General features: G+C 47.6%; 2 protein-coding genes across 7 annotated transcripts in view; one reads left to right on the plus strand and one right to left on the minus strand.

Annotated features, from left to right (window-relative positions):
- Positions 1-16,192, plus strand: part of ACSS2 (acyl-CoA synthetase short chain family member 2) — a 47,470-nt gene extending 31,278 nt beyond the window's left edge. The window contains exons 3-19 of one of the 4 annotated variants that reach the window (XM_089896779.1): positions 1,878-1,969; positions 2,188-2,291; positions 2,539-2,611; positions 2,890-2,965; positions 3,127-3,241; positions 4,034-4,072; positions 8,429-8,566; positions 9,888-10,058; positions 10,367-10,500; positions 10,698-10,830; positions 10,912-10,968; positions 11,164-11,244; positions 12,371-12,479; positions 13,936-14,004; positions 14,341-14,517; positions 15,096-15,170; positions 15,285-15,431. In XM_089896779.1, the coding sequence (XP_089752905.1) occupies positions 1,878-1,969; positions 2,188-2,291; positions 2,539-2,611; positions 2,890-2,965; positions 3,127-3,241; positions 4,034-4,072; positions 8,429-8,566; positions 9,888-10,058; positions 10,367-10,500; positions 10,698-10,830; positions 10,912-10,968; positions 11,164-11,244; positions 12,371-12,479; positions 13,936-14,004; positions 14,341-14,517; positions 15,096-15,170; positions 15,285-15,322 (1,681 nt within the window). In that variant the 3' untranslated portion in view covers positions 15,323-15,431. Of the gene's footprint in view, positions 1-1,877; positions 1,970-2,187; positions 2,292-2,538; positions 2,612-2,889; positions 2,966-3,126; positions 3,242-4,033; positions 4,073-8,428; positions 8,567-9,887; positions 10,059-10,366; positions 10,501-10,697; positions 10,831-10,911; positions 10,969-11,163; positions 11,245-12,370; positions 12,480-13,935; positions 14,005-14,340; positions 14,518-15,095; positions 15,171-15,284 lie in introns of all 4 variants that reach the window. The other 3 variants (XM_022592596.2, XM_022592597.3, XM_022592599.3) reach the window with 3 other exon arrangements.
- A 455-nt stretch (positions 16,193-16,647) lies between these two features.
- GSS (glutathione synthetase) overlaps positions 16,648-22,946 on the minus strand; it is a 33,235-nt gene continuing 26,936 nt past the window's right edge. The window contains exons 10-13 of one of the 3 annotated variants that reach the window (XM_022592605.2): positions 20,319-20,513; positions 19,751-19,832; positions 18,084-18,273; positions 16,648-17,205 (exon numbers count right to left, since the gene is read on the minus strand). In XM_022592605.2, coding sequence (XP_022448313.1) covers positions 17,082-17,205; positions 18,084-18,273; positions 19,751-19,832; positions 20,319-20,513 — 591 coding nt within the window. In that variant the 3' untranslated portion in view covers positions 16,648-17,081. Of the gene's footprint in view, positions 18,054-18,083; positions 18,274-19,750; positions 19,833-20,318; positions 20,514-22,946 lie in introns of all 3 variants that reach the window. The other 2 variants (XM_089896782.1, XM_089896781.1) reach the window with 2 other exon arrangements.

Consider the following 22,946-nt stretch of genomic DNA (forward strand, 5'->3'; position numbering starts at 1 on the left):
AAATGACATATTAAAAAAGATATTCACTGAAATATTTATTTGTTAAATATAAATTATGGCATACACAAACAGTGGAACATTACGCAGATGACAAAGAAAATGAAATAGCACTGTAAGTCTTAATGGAAAATAATGTCAAGATATATTGTTAAATTTCAGAATAAAGCGAGATGATCAAGCTCTATACTTAAGATTTGTGCAGTTTATTGGATGTGTATTATATTTAATAAAAAACAAGATACAGAGTAGTGTGTATTGTATGCCATCATTTGTATAGAAAAAAAGAGAATACATAAACATAAATGCATGTATATATGCTTGTCTAATAGGCCTGTCCTATCGTTGAAGCAGTTTTTTCCCACATCCCCATTCCGTGCTTGGTTGGGGACTGTGAAGTACTTATTTCTTTTCTGAACAGGATTAAAATTCAGTATTTTAAATTCATTTTTAAAATTTCCATCTTCAACGATATCCCAAGGACCTTATGAAAGATGCTAACGGTGTAGCCTTCTTCCAAAGTGATTTCTTGGTTACTCCTCACTAGTTCAGTTGCCCTATACCCTTCATCTTACTAGGAGTGGCCCTGTCTGCATACTGACTATTTCTGGAAAGTTACACAACATAGTAGTTACAATGGTTGCCAGGAGGCAGGGTGATTGGAGGTTAGGGGTGGGAGGGACACTTCTCATTACATATCTTTTGATGCAGTACGATTTGTATGTATTACTTGTTTGAAAATCATAAAATTGAAAAATAATACTGAGGGGAATATTCTTATAGTTAAATCTTTGCATACAGTCTGAAAGTTCCTTAAGATGTCTTTTTGAAAATTATTTCTCAGTCATTATTATGTCATTCTTTATATCCTTCATAATGTTTATCATAATCTGAAATTATCTTGGTTATATTTTTTACTTGTATATTTCCTGCAGTATCATTGGAATATAAGCTCCATGTTGTCAGGGATCTTGCTTATCTTGTTCATCAGTGCCTTATTTCTATACATATATATAGCACATAGGAGTTGAATAAGCAAATGAATAAATGAAAGAATGACTGAAAGAAACCAGGCTGAAGCCTAGACAGGAGTAGGAGGCAAGGCTGAGGAGGTAGAAATCAGCTGATAGAGGGTAGTGAGTCTTAACTTTAAATGTGCATCAGAATTACCTACTGATGCCTTTTTTTTTTAATTCTTGTTGGAGTATAGTTGATTTACAATGTTGTGTTAGTTTCAGGTGTACAGCGAAGTGAATCTGTTATACATATACATATATCCACTCTTTTTTAGATTCTTTTCCCATGTAGGCCATTACAGAATACTGAGTAGAGTTCCCTGTGCTATACAGTAGGTCCTTATTAGTTATGTATTTTATATATAACCTACTGATTATTTATACCAGCTTGTAGTAAAGAAGCAGATTCTTGGACGTTGTGATTGTGATTCTAAGTTTGGTCTCAGGAATCTACATTTTAACAAGTTCCCTAGGTGACTTGGGTACAAGTGATCTGGAGACCCCACTTGAGTAACACCAGTGCAGTGCTGACATCACTTTCAGGAAGAATCACATCCATGATATAAGTTCTCCTTAATACATGCCTAGGATGGAAGAGAGAAAACCATCATCCCATTTTATCAAATTAAATGAGGTTCAGAGATGGCAGTGCATTTTCCTGTGACACACAGCTTGTGAATAAAGAATACCTTGTAAAGTCAATGTATCTGACCAGTCAGCTCAAGGTGTGGTGGCAGATGGCTCACCCTCATGGGACATTCCCAGGCCTTGGTGTTACTGAATGGATTTTATGACTGTTCCTATTTTTTTGTTTGGGGAAGAGGTCATACTCCCTAATGACTGGCTCTTTCTGATGTATCTCAGGGAGGGCAATGAGCCAGAGGAGACCACCCAGATCACATACCGTGAGCTTCTGGTCCAAGTGTGTCATTTCAGCAATGTTCTCCGAAAACAGGGTGAGTGTGGGGATATGGGGAAAGGACTGGAAAGCCCAGCCTTGGGGTATCTGAGGACTTGGGGGAAGTAGACAAGGAATAGAAGGAATCTGGTAACAGAGGAACCGAAAAGGTCAGCTGCGGGGGCGGAGGTGTGGCAGTGGGTAACTGGATGAGAGGGAGCATGTAGCAGCAGGTGGGGTCCACCATGGTCGATGGTCTGTGTCCTTTACCTGCAGGCATTTGCAAGGGCGACCGAGTGGCCATCTACATGCCCATGATACCGGAGCTCGTGGTAGCCATGCTGGCGTGTGCCCGCCTTGGGGCTCTGCACTCCATTGTGGTAGGAATTTGGGCTGGAAAAAGGGGCCTGGTGGGGGATAGGGCTCAGGAGAAGTAGGTTGGGCCTGGATGATGGAGGGTCTTAAGAACCAGACTAAGGAGTTTAGAATGTCATAGGTTCCTTATCAGTTATCCAGTTTCTTCTATGACCTTGGCTTAGAGACCCTGAAGGTTTTATAAGTGACTCCTTTCCTTGTTCACTCGATCCCTGGGTCGCCCTCTCCTTCAGTCTTTCTTCCCTTCCCTAGTTTGCGGGCTTCTCTTCAGAGTCTCTTTGTGAACGGATCCTGGATTCCAGCTGCAGCCTTCTCATCACTACAGGTGACTACTTTTACCCCTTCTCCAAAACCCCCCACACCCAAAGTCTTGGTCTTCAGTCAGCTAGTTGGTATTTGGGACTGCTTGGCATAAAGGGTAGGGGCAGCCTACCCTTCGTCTCCTGGTTCCACCTCAGCCTACCCTCTGTCAGCTCAAATCAGCTGGAAGAGCCAGAGACAAGAGGCCTACCCAGGAGGACTGTGGACATTGTGCTCACTAGGGATAAAGGGCTAGGAGTGTGGTGCCTTCCTAAGGCTTGGAATGTCTGTTGCTCCCCAAAGATGCCTTCTACAGGGGGGAAAAGCTTGTGAACCTGAAGGAGCTGGCTGACGAGGCCCTGGAGAAGTGTCGGGAGAAGTAAGTGTGTTTGGTCTGCTGGCTACTGCTTTGAGTTGACTAGGCATTTCCCCAGTGCCAGGTCCCTTTTGTCCCTCCTACCCTAGATGGACATGGGTGGGTCTTGCCAAATTCTCTTTTGAGCCAACCAGCCCACCACTTCAGGCTTTTCTTTCCTCCAGGGGTTTCCCAGTGAGATGCTGCATTGTGGTCAAGCACCTGGGGCGGGCAGAACTGGGCACAGGTGACTCTCCCAGCCAGTCCCCCCCGATTAAGAGGCCATGCCCGGATGTGCAGGTGAGTCTGGTACTTCTATGCCCTCCTCTGGGCTCAAAGTGGCTCCCTCTTCCTGCCCAGGAAGTTCCCGATGTCCTTCTTTGTTTCCTCATCATAATGCTGAGGATCTGGGAGCAATCCTAGGAATGGCTCCTCTGGCAGGGCTGGCTGGGAGCTGGGGGACTTTGACCTTGGATGTAGGTAGGGAGCCCCTTGTACCTTGGGAACTTAGCATGAGAGATTGTGAGGAAGACTCCTGTGCTCGTTGGGGTATTCTAATAGGCACAAGGGATGTTCAGGGCTTGGGCTTGGGTTAGAAATGGGCTGACTTGGGTGACTATCTGTAGTCATCTTGATTGCTGGGCTGTGGTTTGGGGTGGGCTACCTGTGTGGTCCCACCATGGAAGGACCAGGATCTGCCCCTCAAGATATGGCCCTCATTAGCTTTGGATACACGCTTCTGATGGAAAAGCCCAATGGTGGCCTCCAGGTCTAAGGGGCATGAAGGATGAAAGCTCCAGGGTCCAGAAGGACAGAGGGTTCCTGAGACTCTGTGACTTGAGGGGCTCCGAGTGGTCTTAGGGCTAGAGAGACTTCAGTCTAGTCTAGGAAGATTGGAGACCCCTGTCCGCATTAGGCGTTCTGAGTGTATAGGGGCTGTGTAGAGGATCAGGAAAATGCAGGCTGGGAGGACCAGTGAGAGAGGGGCCTGAGGGAAAAGAGGCAGCCAGAGGTTTGGGGCACAGTGACCCTTCCCTCCCACTCCCCTATCCTCAGACTCTGCTCACCACCCTTTCCATGGGCTCTTAACAGGGTAAGCTGAAAGAGAAACCCAAGCGCATCTGGCCCCAGGTATCCACCTCTGCACTGCCTTGGGCACTGCTTCCCTACATGCTTGTTTGTGTGTCCATCTGCTCTTTGCCTGTTTGCCCCATTGAGGTGGCTGCCAGACCTAACCCCCTTCTCTCTGCTTCTAGGTCCTTTTCCATCTAAGTCACTCTGAAGGGTCATGAAACCAAATGCTTGTTGCTACCTCTCTGAGTTGGCGTAGAGCATGGATCTCAGAGAGGTAGCCACAGACATTCCATTTCACTCCTCCTGCTTAGGACCACTGTGGGAGAGAGGACCAAGTAAACTTGTCAGAAAGTTTTTACTGTGCACTTAGTTGAGGCAGAACCAGGAGAGACAGGAGGAGGAACAGGTAGAGGAGGTACAGACCTTGACCTTGGGAATTCACCATTAAGTTGGGCAGTTAGATGTGTATTACAAATGAAAACCTAAGTTTTACATAGGGCAGCAGAGAAGCTTCCTAAATATATTTATAAACTACTTTGGGATTTATAAACTCTGATATAATTAAATGCTAAATTGAACAAAAGTTACATTGTAGGTGGTTCTAAGAAGGGAGATCTCTAAGTGGGAACTCAAAGCCAATTAGTATAGGGGAGAGACTGGGCTTGGAGTCCAGAGACCAATTTTTAGCTGTATGACCTTGAATAAGTCACCTCTTCTCTCTGGGCTTCAATTCCCTTATCAGTAATGGAGAGATGAGAGTATATGCTTTAAAGGAACCCACCTCCCTTACTAAAACATAACATAAGAGCCACTATTCCTCTGAGTTTTACCATCCTCCTAGGGTGTCTTACTCTAAATCTGCTATGATCTACCTCTTAGGCTAATGGTAAATATAATCCCCCTTTTCTCTATTCTCATTAGCATGGTGGAGACAGATCTGATTCCCAGGAGACAATGCTTTCATCTTAAAATTCAGGCAGGGACCTAAGACTTTTCTCTTGAAAAAGGAAACAAACTTAGTGGTTAGAGTATAGGCTCTGGAGTCAGACTACTTGGGTTCAAACCTTGGCTCTGTCACCTGCTATTGTGGGAACTTGGGCAAGTTACTTAGGCTCCCTTGCTTCAGTGTCCCCGCCTCTAAAATAAGGATAAAACTGTAGCTACCTGATAGGGTTTTGTCAATGTATGTAAGGTGTTTGGCACATAGTAACTACTCCATAAATGTTAGCTTTTATCATTTCTAATATAGCAGACAGGCTGGCATTTCTTTTTTTTTTTTTTTTTTTGCGGTACGTGGGCCTCTCACTGTTGTGGCCTCTTCCATTGCGGAGCCCAGGCTCCGGACGTGCAGGCTCAGCGGCCATGGCTCACGGGCCCAGCTGCTCCGCGGCATGTGGGATCTTCCCGGACCGGGCCACGAACCCGTGTCCCCTGCATCGGCAGGTGGACTCTCAACCACTGCGCCACCAGGGAAGCCCAGGCTGGCATTTCTAAAAGGGAATCTAGAAAAGAAATAGACTCTTATAATTCTTAATACCAGAGACCCTCAGGTCACAGGCTCCTGGATTTTTGTTTCTTGAAGGTGAAAATAGCCAGTTACCAAAAAACCAAAGATCATAAAAATTGGCTTACAAAGTCCAGGTCTGAGGACTGCAGTCAAAGCTGCAGAAATCTTGGCAAAGCTCCAAACCCCTTCATCCTTAAGCAATCTTCAAGGGAGAGCCTGGTACAGTTGGCAGGTACCTTCCTCAACCATGTTACCTATGAGCTTCCTCGTATTTTTCTGTCACACCTGGCGGCTGCCCTCCCTAAGGTTATTCTGGTCCAATAACAAAGGCCAACTCCTCGATTCTTATTTCAGAAAATTCAAACCTTTTCCTGGTTCAAAGCACTGGGCCCTCATAAGTATACACCTAATTCACAACCAACATATGTGCCACTAATTGAGCTCACCCTGCTTCCTGGTGCTGGTTATCAGCTCCACACCTGGAGTACCCACCCCACCCCTTCTTACCCACACCCACAAAAGAAACAGTTTTACAAGAGTCCCCTCACTGCCACAGTGTAACTATGCTTTGCCCTTACTTGTACCTAGTGCCTTTTCTATGACAACTCACACCAGCACTGTAGACCAGCGCCATTTGCCCAAGCATTCTTTTTTTTTTTTTGTGGTACGCGGGCCTCTCACTGTTGTGGCTCTCCCGTTGCGGAGCACAGGCTCCGGACGCGCAGGCTCAGCAGCCATGGCTCACGGGCCCAGCCGCTCCGCGGCATGTGGGATCCTCCCAGACCGGGGCACGAACCCACGTCCCCTGCATCGGCAGGCGGACTCTCAACCACTGTGCCACCAGGGAAGCCCCTGCCCAAGCATTCTTGACGCACTTCTGCTTAAATACATTAATGTCCTCATCTCAAGCAGATCATCTGGTGGGAAAAAAATTATCCATGTGACAATGTATGTGTAGACCCATATGGCTATTCCAGTAAAAAAAAATAGGGTGTATTTTTGTGTTTCCTAGCTGTGGGCAGCTTCTCTCTCTTCTTTCTTTTTCTTCTTAATGGTGCCTCTCTTGGCCTGGACTTGTGATTGTTATGATCCTTATGTGCCAGAAGCTTCAAATTCTCCAGAGTAAGGGGCAGATAGTACAGAGAGAGGGGAGTTGTAATTTTATAATTTATCAAGGTATGTGTTGTCTAAAACTTTGGGGTTTTTAAATATGGACACAGTAAATTACCATAGAGCCATATAATGGGAGTAGGGTGTTTCTCTTACACTATCATGTCTACCTGCCAGCCAGGGCCATAGAACAAGAAGCTAATGAATATGAAAGAGTTTCGTGACAGCTGTAGCAAACCCCCAGTAGTTCCCATCATCACATTCTTATTTCACCTCCCAGAGGAGTTCAGCGGAACTGAAATAACTTCTCACCTTCATGACATTCATCAGTCTTCCCTACACCCCAGGACAATCCAAGTCTTCATGTTTACTAGGTAATACGGTTCTCTTCTGAGGTTCCCCAAATCCTGTGACTATTAGGGCAAGAATGACTATCCTCATTTTAAAAATGAGTGACTTGAGGTAGAGTGGCTTACCCAAGGTCATATACAGCTAGGAAGTGGCAGAACTGGGAATCTAAATCCAGTGCAACTTTTGGACAAATTCAGGGAACACACTTCACTCAGGAAAGAGTAGACTCAGAAGACCGTTTTTTTCAAACAGGTGATATAACTGGGAAAGTAAAGCAGTTTCAAAGAGAGTTTAGAAAAATGTCAGGATGACAGATCCAGAAGTAGTTATCAAACACATGCCAGTATAAGGGGGACATCCCTCTACTGGGAGAAATTCACCATGGTCCTTTTCCACCAACTTAAGACAAGGTTTCCTGCTGAATGGAACCTCAAGCAAGTGTCTTTATGAGAAACCCATTGGTACCAGTGGTGTAAACGCAGGAGCAGAGTTGGGGTAGGAACCTCCAGATGTGGATGTTGTCTAGACATGCAGAAAAAGATGCTTGGACTAAGATCTGTTGACTTGCTACTAACTAATGGGGCCAGGTACCCGCCTTACCTGTGGCTCTGACTAATTCTGCATTTCTGAATTGTGTGGTGTCCACATTCCTGCTGATGAGCCACTAGTCCCATAAGTACATACGTGTGTATGTAGGCTTGTGTGTGCGTATTCACTCATCCAACAAAATTTACTGAGTGCCTTTTGAGTTCTAGGCATTTTACTAGGTGTTGGGGATTTGGTGGGAGGGGTGGGAAAGACAGACATGCCACTGCACTCATAGAGGTTACTATCTACTTGGGGAGACAGTAATCAAGCAAAATAAAGTAACAGCTAAATAAAATAACTGGAAATATGTGCTGTGTGGGAAAGAAATAAGGTGCTGTGATCAAGAATAATAGCAGGGGTGGAAATTCCCTGGTGGTCCAGTGGTTAAGACTCCCCGCTTTCACTGCTAAGGGCCGGGGTTCGATCCCTGGTCAGGGAACTAAGATCCCATAAGCTGCACTGCGTGGCCAAAAAAAAAAAAAAAAAAAAGAATAATAGCAGGGGTGAGGGTGGGGATGGGAACCTATCAGATACTGTTCAGGGAAAGCCTTTCCAAGAAGGTGACATTTAAGCTAGGAATTGGAAGAATGAGAAAGGACCAGCTGAGGGGCCCTCCTTAGCCTGAGGCCGGGTGAGAGTAGCTCTGGAGCAGGGTGCTGGAAGTACCAAAGAAGCCTCCTGTTCCGCTTCTATTCTCTCTGCCCAATTCCACCCTTGCAGGGCCCTTCCTCCCTCCCAGGACCCCCATCTGCCAGTCCCACCCTGCCCCTCCAGGTGCTAAGTAGGGGCGTCTTTTACACCCAGCTTGAGCTGTTCACAGTTCCTCCCTGCCCATTCCTGTCTTCTTCCCCTTGCAGATCTCCTGGAATGAGGGGGTTGACATGTGGTGGCATGAACTCATGCAAGAGGCAGGGGATGAGTGTGAGCCTGAGTGGTGTGATGCTGAAGACCCACTCTTCATCCTATATACTAGTGGCTCCACAGGCAAACCCAAGGCAAGTGTGTGTGTGTGTGTGTGTGTGTACACATACACTGTGTAGGGGTGAGAAGTGAGTTTCTGAGGAAGCATGTAATGACATGAATTTTACTGTACAACCCTGAGTTTCAGAAATGTCATGTTAGGGACTTCCCTGGTGGTCCAGTGGTAAAGAATTCGCCTTTCAATGCAGGGTACGTGGGTTCGAACTAAGATCCCACATGCCACGGGGCAACTAAGACCGCGTGCCACAACTACTGAGCTCGCATGCCTCAACTAGAGCCCTTGTGCTGCAACCAGAGCCCTCGTGCTGCAACCTACAGAGCCCACGTGCTCTGGAACCCATGCACCACAGCTAGACAGAAGCCCACGTGCCACAATGAAAGATCCTGCATGCCTCAATGAAGATCCCACATGTCGCAACTAAGACCCGATGCAGACAGAAAGTAAAGTAAATAAATAATAAATCTTAAAAAAAAAAGAAATGGCATGTTACCTTTTCTAAATCAAATTGACATAAATCCTCAATCACTGGTGGTGAGGCCCAGGGTGAGACATTCAGGTGGAAGCTTTCATGGTGCCCAGAAAAGGAGGAAAGGATCAATCCATGTGGCTGACATCTATGTTCCCTGCCCATACCCACATGGTTTGGTTGAAGAAAAGCTGCCTGTAAAGTCGAGGCCCAGAGTAGGCACAGGGATCACTCTTGGCCTTCTAGACTACAGCTCTTAGAGTTCAGTCCCTTCCACTTGCCACACTATTAACATCTAGTACCTCCCAGGGCACAGTGTGGGAGCTGGAAACACTTAAAACTCTGACTCGTCTGTTGACTTGAAAGATATGTCACTCTACCATCCACTCACCCATCCATAAATTATTCTCTCCACATGCTTTGGATATTCCTCAATGGACCTTTAGAGACACAATTTGGGCCTCTCTTTCCTAGGGATGGTGTATTGATGGAGTAAGCAAAGAAGATTATCTTTTTTTTTTTTCCACTCACACTGTGTCAACATATAATTGAGTGTGTGTGCACAAACACACAATAGAGACACTATTAGATGTGAGTGTACTAGAACTGTTCATGTATGTGAGAGTAATGTGGGTGGTTCAGAAATACCATCTTAGGGTGTGGGTGTGAATGATGGACTGACTATAAATACATGTGGGGTGTGAGATGGGAACATGCAAAGAGGGTGGAAGAGAGATGGATGCTGTGAGAGGGATGCTGTCAGGACCAGAATCCCTGAGAAGGCTTTTCCTCTAGTTCTGTCCAGCCTATTTGGTAGTCAGTCGGGGTGAGCCCAAGTCCCCAACCTGAGGCCCTGTTTTCTCCCCAGGGTGTGGTACACACAGTTGGGGGCTACATGCTCTATGTGGCCACAACCTTCAAGTATGTGTTTGACTTCCATGCGGAGGATGTGTTCTGGTGCACAGCAGACATTGGCTGGATCACTGGCCATTCCTATGTCACCTATGGGCCACTGGCCAACGGTGCCACCAGTGTTTTGGTAAGCAGGGTGCTGGGACTCAGGGCTACTTGGTTTATTTAGGGGATGGACAAGATGATCCTGGGTGACAACCTCCCAAAGCCACTTGGTCTAGAGGCAGAGGGACTTATACAATGACCTGTTTCCTGGAGAAAGAGGAGTTCTTAGGGGGTTGTATATCCTGACTGGGAAGGTCTCTTGGCTTGTCTGGTAAGGGAGTGAAGCCATGGATTTGTCAGAAAGGGCAAAATGCTGAGCCTGAGGGGATGGCAGGGGAATGGAGGGACTATTGAGAAGGACCAAAAATGACCAGCCATTACTGGGGTCAGTTTGAGGGGATTCCCACATACCCGGACATGAGCCGCCTATGGAGTATTGTGGACAAGTATAAGGTGACCAAGTTCTACACAGCACCTACAGCTATCCGCCTACTCATGAAGTTTGGAGATGAGCCTGTTACCAGGTGAGACCCCTTCCCAACTGCTGCCCCATTGGTGTCCCTCAGAGCTGGTGCTGGCCTTTCGTGCACAGTCTTTTCCATTCCATTGTTCTAACACCCTGGCTTGGAATAGGGGAGGGGGCAGGAGAAGAGCCTGTGCATGTCCTCCTGACTCCCAGTGGTGCTCAGAGCCTTCCTCTCTCCCCATTCCCCTGCCCAAGGCATAGCCGGGCATCCTTACAGGTGCTAGGCACAGTGGGTGAACCCATCAACCCTGAGGCCTGGCTGTGGTACCACCGGGTGGTAGGTGCCCGGCGCTGCCCCATTGTGGACACCTTCTGGCAGACAGAGACAGTGAGTAAGGGGTTCAGAAGGCTGGGGCTCAGGGACAGTGTGGGAAGACTGATTCAAACCCCTGATCTCTGACTTCTACAGGGTGGCCATATGCTGACCCCCCTCCCTGGTGCCACACCCATGAAGCCTGGTTCTGCTGTGAGTGAGGCTCCCTTGGCTGGTCCTGGGCTGGGCAGAAGTAGAGTCTTGGGGCATTTGGCCTAGGTAGAGAGTGGGGGACTGGACTGATATGTGTGAGGAATTTGGGGCTCTGGGGCTCCTTAGGAGAGGTAGAGAATTGAGTCAGAGTTGCCTCATTCCTCTCTGTGGGTCCTGTCTCCCATTTGCTTCTAGACCTTCCCATTCTTTGGTGTAGCTCCTGCAGTCCTGAATGAGTCTGGGGAAGAGTTGGAAGGTGAAGCTGAAGGTTATCTGGTGAGATCCTGGCCCTTGCTCAGTGAGGAGGAGGCGTGGGGGAGGGTCCACAAAGGGGTACTGGACTCTCCTTTAGAGCTTAGAACCTAATCTTTCCCGGTAGCTGCTTTTGGCTAAAGCTCCATGGTTGAGGGTTTATCATCTGCAGAGAGACCCTGGGGGGATCCTTCTGGATACTTTGCCTGCCTCTCTGCCTTTTGGCCCACGAAGTTCTTAAGGGCTCTGCTCAAAGATACCTGATGGTGCCTTTTCGGGTCTGGAAGACATCGTGGAAAATCATATAGGCTCCAGAGTCAACCTGCCTGGGTTCAAATCCTGGCTCTGCCTCTTCTGTGACCTTAGTTAAGTTACCCAACCCCTCTGAACCTAAATGTTCTCACTTGTAAAACAGGGTTATAATAGTACCTGTGTCTCCTGTGGTTGCTGGATTGATTAGATAATCCATGTGAAGGTTTTACTTAGCACAGAACCTAACAGTTAGTGCTTGATAAATGTTAGCTGTTGTTGTGATTGTTTTATTAACAGTTGTGGGGAGATCATCAGCCCCCACCCTCCACCTCACTTCATTTTTATTAAGAGCAAGTTAGTAACAAGGGCAAGACTTGAATCCAGGTCTTCTGACTCTTAGCCTAGAATTTCATCCATCCTGTCAATCTGCTGCCACAGGATATTATTGATTGGGGCAATGATTACTTACTTATGTGTGGGTCCCACATTTTTATATAACTGCTTCATTTGCATCAAACTGGACTGGCATCCCTGAGGGATTACCTAAAAGGAGACTCAAATTTACTAAATGCTTATTACTAACAGAACATTGTGCCAGGCAGCTTCCACATACTATTTAATCCTCACAATAACTTTGGGAGGTAGAGATTATTTTCTCTAATTTACAGATAAGGATCCTGAAGTTCAGAGAGATAACATTACCTACCTGGGGTCACACAGCTAGTAAGTGGCAGAGCTGGGATTCCAAGCCTGGATTGTCTATCTCCAAAGCCTGTACTTTGTCCTACTTCTCAGGAATGGCATTCAGGCTATTTCTCCTAAGGTTTGACAAAGCTGTAATTGTCTTCCTGTAAGACAGTGTAGCAGATGTTACCACTGTGTCTTCCTCACTCTCCAGGTGTTCAAGCAGCCCTGGCCAGGGATCATGCGCACAGTCTATGGGAACCATGAACGCTTTGAAACCACCTACTTTAAGAAGTTTCCCGGGTACTATGTGACAGGAGATGGTGAGCCTTGGCTATCCCCTTCCCAAACCTCCCACTGAGATATGTACTGTCCCCTTTCATTTCCAAGAAGAGTTGGTTAGGGTTGTGTCTTATATATCAGTGTCTAATATTCAGTCAGAACTACAGAGAAGATTATAAGAACGAGTGTTGCAGGAAGGCACTCAGCATGGTGCCATCTGAGATTTGACGTATGAGGGAAGAAGTTCTTATTTCCCTTGCTGCTTGGCTGAAAGAGATGGGGCATATGGCAGTATGTATTACTATGTCATGTGTATCCTCATGTCTGGAGCCTATGTTTGCCCATGTGTCCACCCACCAATCCATTTTTCCATAAATATTTATTGACCACCTACTATGTCCATGTACTTTTCTAAGCACAGTACAGCTCTCATGGGGCTTACATTCAATTAAGGGGAGACAGGCAAATAATTCAGCAAATAAATACTGCAGGGATGGCCACCATAGATGGGATGGTGAGAGGTTTCTCTGAAGTGACATTTGACCAGAGACCTGAAGGGTGAGAAGGAGGCAGGCATGGGAAAATCTGGAGTAAGAATGAATGTTCTGTACCAGTGAGACACAAGCTTAGAATGTCTGAGGAACAGACTGAAGCTTGTGTAGCTGGAATGTAGTGAGCAAGGGGAAGAATTTCATATCAAGTTGGAGAGGGAGATAAGATAGGGCCTCGTGAGCCATGGTGAGGAGTTTGGATTTTATCCAGTGTACAGTGGGAGACCATCAGGGGTTTTAAGCAGAGAAGTGATAAGAATTTATTTATTATTTAATAACTTTGCTTGTTTTATGGAGAATAGACTTCAGGTCAGTATGTTAGTTATCTATTGCCATGGAACAAATTACCCTCAAACCTGGCAGCTTAAAACAACAAATATTGTATTATCTCATACAGTTTCTGAGGACCAGGAATCTGTGAGTGGCTTAGCTGGTGGTTGTCATTCAGAGTTTCTCGTGGGTTGCAGTCAACCTGTGGTCGGGGCTGTAGTCATCTGAAGGTTTGACTGAGCCTGGAAGACACACGTCCAAGCTCACTCAAGTGGCGTTTGGCAGGAACCTTCAGTTCTTTGCCACATGGACCTTTCCATAGGGCTACTCATGACAGCTGGCTTCCCCCAGAGCAAGTAATCTGAGAGAATGCAACCAACACAGAAGCCACAGACTTCTATAATCTAATCTCAGAAATGACATCCTATCATTTCTGCCAAACTCGACTGATCACAAGACAAACCCTAGTACACTGAGAAAGAGGACTACACAGGGGTATGAATACCAGGAGGTAGAGATCAGTGTGGCCATCTTGGAGCCTGCTACCACAGCAGGCAAGAGCAGAAGCAGGAAGACTTGTTAGGAGGCTATTGCTGTGGGTGTAGCAGTTTGGTGACGTGGATCTTGTATCCTACTGTGGGGTACTTATTATGTTGCACATTTCTTCTCTTCCCAGGCTGCCGGCGGGATCAGGATGGCTATTACTGGATCACTGGCAGGATTGATGACATGCTGAATGTATCTGGTGAGGGCCAGGGACCATGTTCCCTTCTTATTTACCCTGCTTTCCCAGCAACTCCCAAAGTTGGCCAAAGCCTTCTGAGAGAGCCAGGATATCCTTTGGCCAGACCATGCCTGGAGTACAGCAAGCATTCAGTTCTGGACCCAGGTTTTGGAAGAAGAGTGATAAACATTGAAATGTACCTGGAGGAGTGGAACCAGGATGGTGGGACAACTGAAGTATGTCCTATGAGGAATGAATGAAAGGCCTTCCCCATTTGACCAGACCAGGACTGCCTTATTGGGACAGATGGAACAGGGGCTGGGATCTCTCTCATGGCACTTCCTTTCCCTTGACAAGGACACCTGCTGAGCACGGCAGAGGTAGAGTCAGCACTTGTGGAACATGAGGCTGTCGCAGAGGCAGCCGTGGTTGGCCACCCTCATCCTGTGAAGGGCGAATGCCTCTACTGTTTTGTCACCCTGTGCGATGGCCACACCTTCAGCTCCACCCTCACTGAGGAGCTCAAGAAACAGAGTAAGGAGCTTCCCTGGGCAGGGATTTTCAGGTCTGTCCTGATGGCCCAGGTTGCTGGGGAAGGGCTAGAGTGAGCTGCTTCTCAAACCACAAACAGACCCCAGGGGGCCTTAGGGGCTAACTACCCTCTTCCCACCCAGTCTCTACTAGGTTAATAATGATTGACATTTATAGAATTCTTTCTCTGTGCCACCACTAAGTGCTTTAAATGCATTAATCTATTTAATCTCTATAATCACCTCCATGAAATAGATCCTATTGTTGCTCTCACTTTAAAGATGAAGAAATTGAGGCTCAGAGAAGTTAAATCTCTTGTCCAAGGCCATACTGCTAGTAAAGCGGAATTTCAACTCTAGCAGGCTGATTTTAGAGCTTGAGTTCCATGAAGGTGAATTAATATAAAATGAGAGTGTAAAGAGACAATGTGTTAAAAGAGAGAAAGACAGAAATGAGCCTGAGAATGATTGTGGGCAAAACCTTGAAGAGGAAATAGGTTGGAAACAAAGCCATCTCTGCCTTGGTTTTGGGCAGCCTGGCTAAGGGTACTGAAAAAATGCATAATGATTTGTTGGTTACAGTTAGAGAAAAGATTGGCCCCATTGCCACACCGGATTACATCCAGAATGCACCCAGCTTGCCTAAAACCCGCTCAGGTATGTCCAGAGGCCTTGAGGGATTGGGACTGGATTTGCCAAGGCCCAGTGGCGGTGGAGTGTGTGTGGATGGAAGCGTTCGGCAGGGCTGGAATGGGTCAGTGTTGTCACCAGGTAACCAGAAGCCTGTGGTCCCCCAGGGAAAATCATGAGGCGGGTGCTTCGGAAGATCGCTCAGAATGACCACGACCTGGGGGACATGTCCACCGTGGCTGACCCATCCGTCATCACCCAGCTCTTCAACCACCGTTGCCTGACCATCCAGTGAACAGGACCCTGCCCATTACCCAGGATTCCCCCTGCTTGGCTTTCCAAAGTTTTGCCCACCCTCCCTGCCCCCATCCAGGAGTACTCAGGGCCTGTGCTGACCCCCACCACCTCCCCGACGAGCTGTCTGGAACTGAGGACGAGCTTTGCCTCTGGGTGCAGGCAACTTCCTGCGACCGCCAGGCAGATGGGACAGGGCCCAGGTCAACCTCAGGCTGCTGTGCCCCTAGACTGCAAAGAGCCATTAGCGCCCAGAACAGTGACCTGAAGGTCATATCCCAAACCCAAGTTAAGTGTTCAGTGGGCAAGTGAGGGCATAGACTGAAGCAGGGAAGCAACTCTGTAATGCTATGTCAGCTCTCTCAGGAAGCATCAGTACTTATTTTGGGCATGCACTTGCCCTTAGAAATGCCTGTTTGTGAGTCCTGGAACAATTGATTATTATTTTTTAAACACTTTGCTGCTTCTGTTATGGGTCTGAATTCCCTTTTGTGCTAGATGGCTTGTCTGCCATTTGTTCCAGAGGCTGTGCAGGCAGGCTCAGTTTCCAGAGGGTTTTCAGATCATTTGTGTCTTAGCAGGAGTAAATGTGTTATGTTCCTAGGACCAGAGGAGCTTGATTTTCTTGTCCTCTTTTCCCACCCTCCCCTGAACAGAGTCTTGCCCATGAGAGACATTCTCAGATGAAGCTCTCTTTTCTTGCCTGTTGTACTCAAGCGCTGTGGTTGTAGGAATAAAGTCTGTGACCTCAAGAAGGTGGTGACTTGCTTTCTTGGTTATCTTACAGGCTGTGTACTTGCTAGCTGTTATGACTTGTGTGGGGAAGGGGAGTGGTTTTCCTCAGGAGTACCCCAATATTCACCTTCTAGAACTTTTGGTTTAGGTAGAGCTAGGCAGGGCTTCCAGGCCCTTTGACAAGCTCCTGAGCTAATCAGGAAAGCAAATGAAGCAGGATTACAACTGTGATGTCCCATCATGGTTGCCTTCCCTCCTGGGCTCCTGCTAGAGACCTTCTCTCTTCCCTATGATCCTGTGGGAGCATTAGTGAGTGACTAAGGATTGAAATTTCAGGGTCCTATCCATAGGGTCAGGAGCTAGGGAGACTATGATTACAGCCAAGTTACTTCCCCTGCTCCAATCTACCTGAAGTGGCCCGACTCGGATTATAGCTTCTCCCTCCCCTAAATGTACAAACCAAGGAATCACAGAATCAACAAAGTAGTTTTATTTAAGGCAGAGGTGGGAAAAGGCTGTGCCCCTCTACCCTTTTCCTCCTACCCCTCAGTCCTATCCCAAGTCAGACACTGGAACTTGCTGGAAAGGCTGACAGTGGGCTAACAGGAGGGTGGCAGTGTTATGGTCCCTTACCTCAGATCAGCTTCTTTTCAGCTGTACCCACACCCTGAGGATTTAGGGGCCTCTAGATTGCACCTAAGGGAAACACAGCTTTTCTGGTTCTCAGATGGGAAAGCTGTGGGGAAGGTACCCAGCTGACCCTTCCATGAAGACCCTGGAAATCTCTAGAAGAGATCAACCTTCCCAAGGTAAGGGGAGGGCAGCCCCTCAGGAGGGCTAGGAGAGGAATGATAAGTACAAAGGATAGAAGGTCTTTTGAGTAAAGTCTGGGCAGGCCTCGCTGTGTCCTCACACAGGGTATGGGTTGTCTAGGACTGCCACTCCTGCTGCCACACCACCATCAGCATGCTCGATGGCTTTGGTTCGAAGCAGATGTCCCACGTGCTTGTTCATCACAAGTGTCTTTCCCTGCCTATAGAAATGGGAGCAGGAGACACACAACTCCATCACCTGGACTCAGCCCTCAAACCCAAGACCTTCACTCGTCCCAGCTGAGCTGTACGTGGGTGACTGACTACACCTGAGAAGGTGCTAGGATTTTTGAATCAGATTTGGGTTTGCATCCTAGCTTGGATATTACTAGCTCTGTGTCTTTGAGCAAGTTACTCAGCCTTTCTAAATATCAATTTCCTCAGTTTAAAATAGGGATAATACCTCTCACTTTGCAAGATGGTCACGAGGAATGAATAAAGCAGGAACAGCACTTAGCATGATGCCAGGCTCACATTTCATGTTCTGTAGCTGTAAATTTCCTTCCTACCTCTCAAGATGGCTGTGGTGGGGGGCTGGGGAGGAACTTGCCAGCAGAGATGCTGTAAGGAGAGTGCTTGGAGGAGAAGATAATAGAGGGGGCAGGCTCTGGTGGGGAATATGGTAGGATCTGGAATTCCTTCCTTGCGCTGGTCGTGGTGTGAGTATTTTGCAGGAAGTGGTATGAGGGACCAGGAACTGTTCCTTACAAATTCCCCAGTCTTCCTCTTCCTGATTCTTTAGTGCTCAAATCCAAACCCAGGGGCCACTCAGCTTTTCAAAGCCACTGAGTATCCTCTAGCTGGCCCATCCTACCTTTTCCCAGAATCCCCAGTGGCCTGGGACTGGACCCAAATTCTTTCCTTCCCTGGGGTTTCCCAGTCCAGGGTTATTTTCTCACCCATCTTGATACTACTTGGAATTTCCTTTATAGTTTCAAAGCACTTCTCATCTGGGCTTCATTTGATAGCCTTGTGAGGTGGGCAGATCTTGGATCCTTGGCCTCATTTACTAGATAAGGAAACACACTGCTTGGCTCACCTGACATAGACCCCGAAGATGCCCAGCTCTGAAATGCATTGGACCACTCGGGCAGGGCTGCCAGGTCGTAGTAGACAATTCCCAAAAGGTTCAGGTTCTATCTTCTCCATGAGGATGTAGGAGGCTCTCTCCTCACTGTCCTTCAGCCGCTCCAGGGCCTGTACCATCTCCTCCCCGTATAGGTTGTTACCTGCAATTCCACTAAGCAGTCACCCTGGACCCTCTCCCCACCTTCTCCACCCTATGCTCCCACTTCTAGGGCCACGTGGGCAAGTCAGGAACCTCAGTTCCTGACACCAGCTCAGTGAACCCAGGGCAGGCCTGGCTTCCAAGGAAGAAATGTCACCTTAACAGGAGAGCTCTTACACAAGCGAACACACCTTCCACCACACCATCCTGCCCTGGTTCTCTTCATATCTGTTTATGGCTGTTCCTTCTCAGCCTTCCTGACTGGCTCCTGCCCCTCTTAAATATTGGGGTTTCCAAGGAATCAGTCCTTCACCCTGTTCTCTCCTCCACGTATATACTTTTTTTTTCAGGGAGATCTCTTCCAAGGCTTCATCTATATCCTATAACTTGTTTACTCCCAAATCTCTAACTAAAGCTCCCTGCTCTAGACATCACAGATATCCCATGGGCTCCCAAAATAAACTCAACATGTCCAAACAGAACTCATTACTTCTGCCTGACTCTGCTTCTCCTGGAACTTCCTACCCTCAATCAAGTGAAAGGCATTCTTGAGTCATTTAACTCCTCTCTCTCCATTACCTGTCATGAACTTGGACATGTCTCTTCAGTTTGTACTCCACACTGTCATAAGCCCTAGCCCAGCCTTCTACATTGCTCTCTGGACAACTATACCCGTCTCTTCTATGGTCTCTCTGCCATCAGTGTCTCCCTACATTCCAGGACACGCTCTACCATGGCTGAAACATGGATCCTAGATCAATCATGTGTCCCTTCCCTCCTTAAAACTTTCTAATGGCTTCCCGCTACCCTTAGGATAAAATCCAATTTCGTACATATATTCAACGTCCTTTATAATCAGGTCCCAAACTATCTTTTCCAACCCAAATCCCTGCCTTCTCTCACCTCCCACACTGCACTCCAGCCTGACCAGTTACTCATTAATCTCCAAACATATCACACTTTCACGGACCAGTGCCTATGCCCGAGGTTGCTTCTTCTGTATGGAATACTCTTCCCGCTTTTCCACCTGGGAAACTGGTACCTAACCCTTAAGGCCAAGATCAAAACCCATCTCCTCTGGGTCAGGAGACAGACATGATCCCTGCCCTCAAGGAGTTCAAACTAAGCAGGAAGATATCCAACCTCCTGATATGCCCCCATCCTGCTTCCCCACAGTTCACCCTCAGGCACCTCAGACTACACTTGCCCAAACCCTCCAGTGCTGGTTAATCACATTCCCTTGTGCACGGGCATTTCTGCAGTGTAGTGGTTATCACGTTCGCCTCACACATTCCCTTGTGCTCCACTGCACTTGACCAAAGGGTCTCCTGGGACACTGTCCAAGGTGGGGACATGTGTCAGTTCCTCTTGTAACCCCCAGAGCCTGGGACCGTGCCCATAGCAAGTGCAGATCAGCACTGGTGACAGCCTGCTGGCCCCCTTTCACTGAGCAGCCCTGCAAAGGGGGAACCACCTACCTCCACCCTCTCTCTGGGGCTTTAGCACGAAGCAGCTAGGGGCAGCAATGGCCTCAGTGATAGCCTGGTCCCCTTCTTCACCCTGGCAGGAGGCAAGAAAGCAGTCACTAGCAGTCTTGGGCCAAAGAGGCAGGAGCCAAGGTCCTGCTGGTTGTGTAGAGCAGCATCAGAGGAAGAGCAGGAGGAGGAAGAGCCATAAGCCCCTTTAGGCTGGATGCTACTATCTGGATATGACCCCAGCAAGCCCCCTGTAGCAGTGAGTACAGTGACAACAAGCTTTCTTGGGCAACAGTTCAGGAGCAGCAGGAGGTCTGGAAAACGGGTACAGATATTCCTCAATTCTTGCTGTCTACCTCAGCCCCTTCCCCTGGTTACCGTCCCCATCTCCACCTTTGCTGTGGGAGCTTACAATGGATTCCAGCCCTCCTTCCCAGGGCTCTAGGGGTTTTCTCAGAGCATCACTGACCCAAGTCCAGCCCAGTGCCAGTTCCAGCCTCTGCAACACATTGGGCTCTGGGTCCCTGATACCTAGGGGGCCTGTGGTGGGAGAAGCGGGCTGTCCACGCACCATGTCCAGTGAGTAGAGGCCAGCAAAGGTGGCACGGAGGCGGGCCACGGCCTCAGGCTGGCCGGGGAGCAACACCTCCAGCATGCCTGATCTGCTCAGCTCCTGTTGCACCTTCTTAGTCCCAGCCAGCTGCGTGGCAATGTCCGGGCACTTGACAGCACATGACCTCTCCAGCAGCAGCCGTGCTCCCCAGTTCTGCAGAGAGAAGAAACCAAAAGGAATTCTACTTTATTTTACTTTGGCTGGCCTTTAATGAGCATCCTTCAGGTGCCAGGTATCCTCACATTCATTATCTCCCAGGGTCATTGCAACATCCTTGTGAGGCAGGTACGGCCCCTCCTATTATGCAGGATTCTTGCCCTTATGGAGCTTATGGTCTAGCACAATGACACATGACTATAATTAAAAGGGAAAATGACAAAAGGTGAAAAGGTGTAGAACAGTTGATGAAGAGGTTTGAAAGGGGTGGGACACTTGTTTATGAGCTCAGCTTCCTACTGTACTACAGATAAAATACAAACTCCTTACCACGGCCTATAAGATCCTGTAAGGATCTGCTTCTTGTCTCCTTTTCAACCTCATTCCATGCCATCCCTCCACCTCACTCCCACCTTGCAGCCACACAGGTTTGTCAATCCTCAAACACAAATGTCATTTCCACCTCAGGGCCTTTGCATTTGCTGCATTTCCCTCTGCCTGGAATTCTTGCCATTTTGGCTTTTCTGATGGATGGCTGGATCCCTCTCATCCTTAAATCTTGGCTCAAAGTCATCTTCTCAAACCACCCTATTTAACGTGGGTTTCCCCATAATTCTCTGTGTTTTCACCCTGTTGTTTCAAAGAGTTTCCCCCAGCTAGAAAAAACCATGTTTTCTACTTTTGTTTACTTTCTGATGACCATCTCCCTGACCAAACTGTGAGCTCCATAAGGACCCTTGTCTGTCTTATTTCCTGTTGTATCCCTAGTGTCTAACACAGTGCCTGAAGCTTTGTAGGTGCTCAATAAATATTTGTTATTGTTGTTTAATGAGGTGAAATTGAGTGGACGGGTAGAGTCTGACAGGTGAGACTCAACAGGGAAGAGGTATTAAGGTTGACAGAATAATACGAGCGAAGGTCTGCTGGTGAGTAATCGCAGGATGAGTAGTCTGGTGGGCCAGGAGTTAGGGTGTGAGAGGCAGGAAAACAGCAGAGGATCATGCCTCCCAGCTCTGGTCCCCATTCTCAGGCACTAGAGGGACAGTCTGTCCTTGACTCCAGACCACATCGAACTGCCCACAGCAGGATCAGGGCTATGGCCTGAGGAACACCCCCCCCCATCCCACTCTCACCCCCCACGCATGCTGTCCTTTCTTTGATGTAGTCAGTCCACCTGCAGCATCTCTGCCTGGTCTTCACCAATAACCCCAGCCACCTAACAACTAGGCTAGTGTTCTGGGTAGAGTTAAAGGTACCCTGAATATCAGAGAAAAACCCAGAAAACTACCCCATCGTGGAAAGTAGGGAAAGCAAAACTCAGAGATGAGCAGGGCCTTGCTCATGGTCACCTGGCAATTCACTAAGCCTAGCAGATTCACCTCCATGTCTAAAACTGGTCTGAGTTTCCCAGTTCCCTAAAAATGTTCTCCCCCTTATGCACTAATTTCCCTCCTTGTTAACTCAATAAAGTTTTCTTTGGCCCTTTCCCCAAACCCCTTGTCCTGGAACCAGGACATTTTCCCAATAGACAGTGGGATTGACAAGCCTGTGGGGCTGCAAGGTGGGAGTGAGGTGGAGGGATGGCATGCAATGAGGTTGAAAAGGAGACAAGAGGCAGATCCCTATACAGCTGGGCCTTAGGGAGGATCTTACATTCAAAGAATTATCAATCTGGAAGGAGCTCCCTCAATTTTCTAGTGTAGTTCCTCACCTTACAGAAACTGAGCCCAGAAAGGGTCAGGAACCTGCCCCTGGTCACACAGAGGCAGAGCCAAATGCTCATGACCCCTAGACTACTGCTTATGGTATTTTCTAACTTATTTTCTCCTTTACCTTCTCCCAACTGAAAGTAGGGCTTCTTAGCTTCTCCATGCTGTGGATTAGGGGCAGGGGGAGGAGAATGATATACTAGGAAAGCTACTGGACTGAGAGTCAGAAAGTTTGGGAGCTCTCTCTGGGACCTTAGATAAGCACCTGCATCTCTCAAACCTTAGTTTCTCCATCTATATAATGGGGATAATTACACACCTCACAGAGTGGTTATAAGGATTAAATGAAATAGTGGATGTGGAATGTAATTTTGAAACTACCTGGTAGGATAGCAAGCTAAGGTGATATTATCATTACTGTCATTAACATGAATGGACAGCAGATAAAAACTTTCTGATGCAGATAAAAGAGAAGTAAGAGTTGGGAAGAAGGAAATGGTCAGTGGTGTAGTGGCACTGGTTTGCATTGGCTAGTGAGAGCTGACTGAATCCATCTCTTCCCAGCTCTGTTCAGAGATGTTAAGATGGGTAGCTTTGAAACTGGCCAGGATGGGAGTATTTACCACCTAGAAATCAGAAAATGCTACAAATAGGGGCTTGTCTCCACAGAAAGATTGTTACACATTTACCAGCATATCCCTACAAACAGTGTGAATGGCTG

Source organism: Delphinapterus leucas, chromosome 15 (genome assembly GCF_059928025.1).
Source record: "Delphinapterus leucas isolate spDelLeu-1000000601 "Yukka" chromosome 15, BTC_Dleu_Yukka2, whole genome shotgun sequence".
In the NCBI taxonomy this organism is placed as follows: Eukaryota; Metazoa; Chordata; class Mammalia; order Artiodactyla; family Monodontidae; genus Delphinapterus; species Delphinapterus leucas.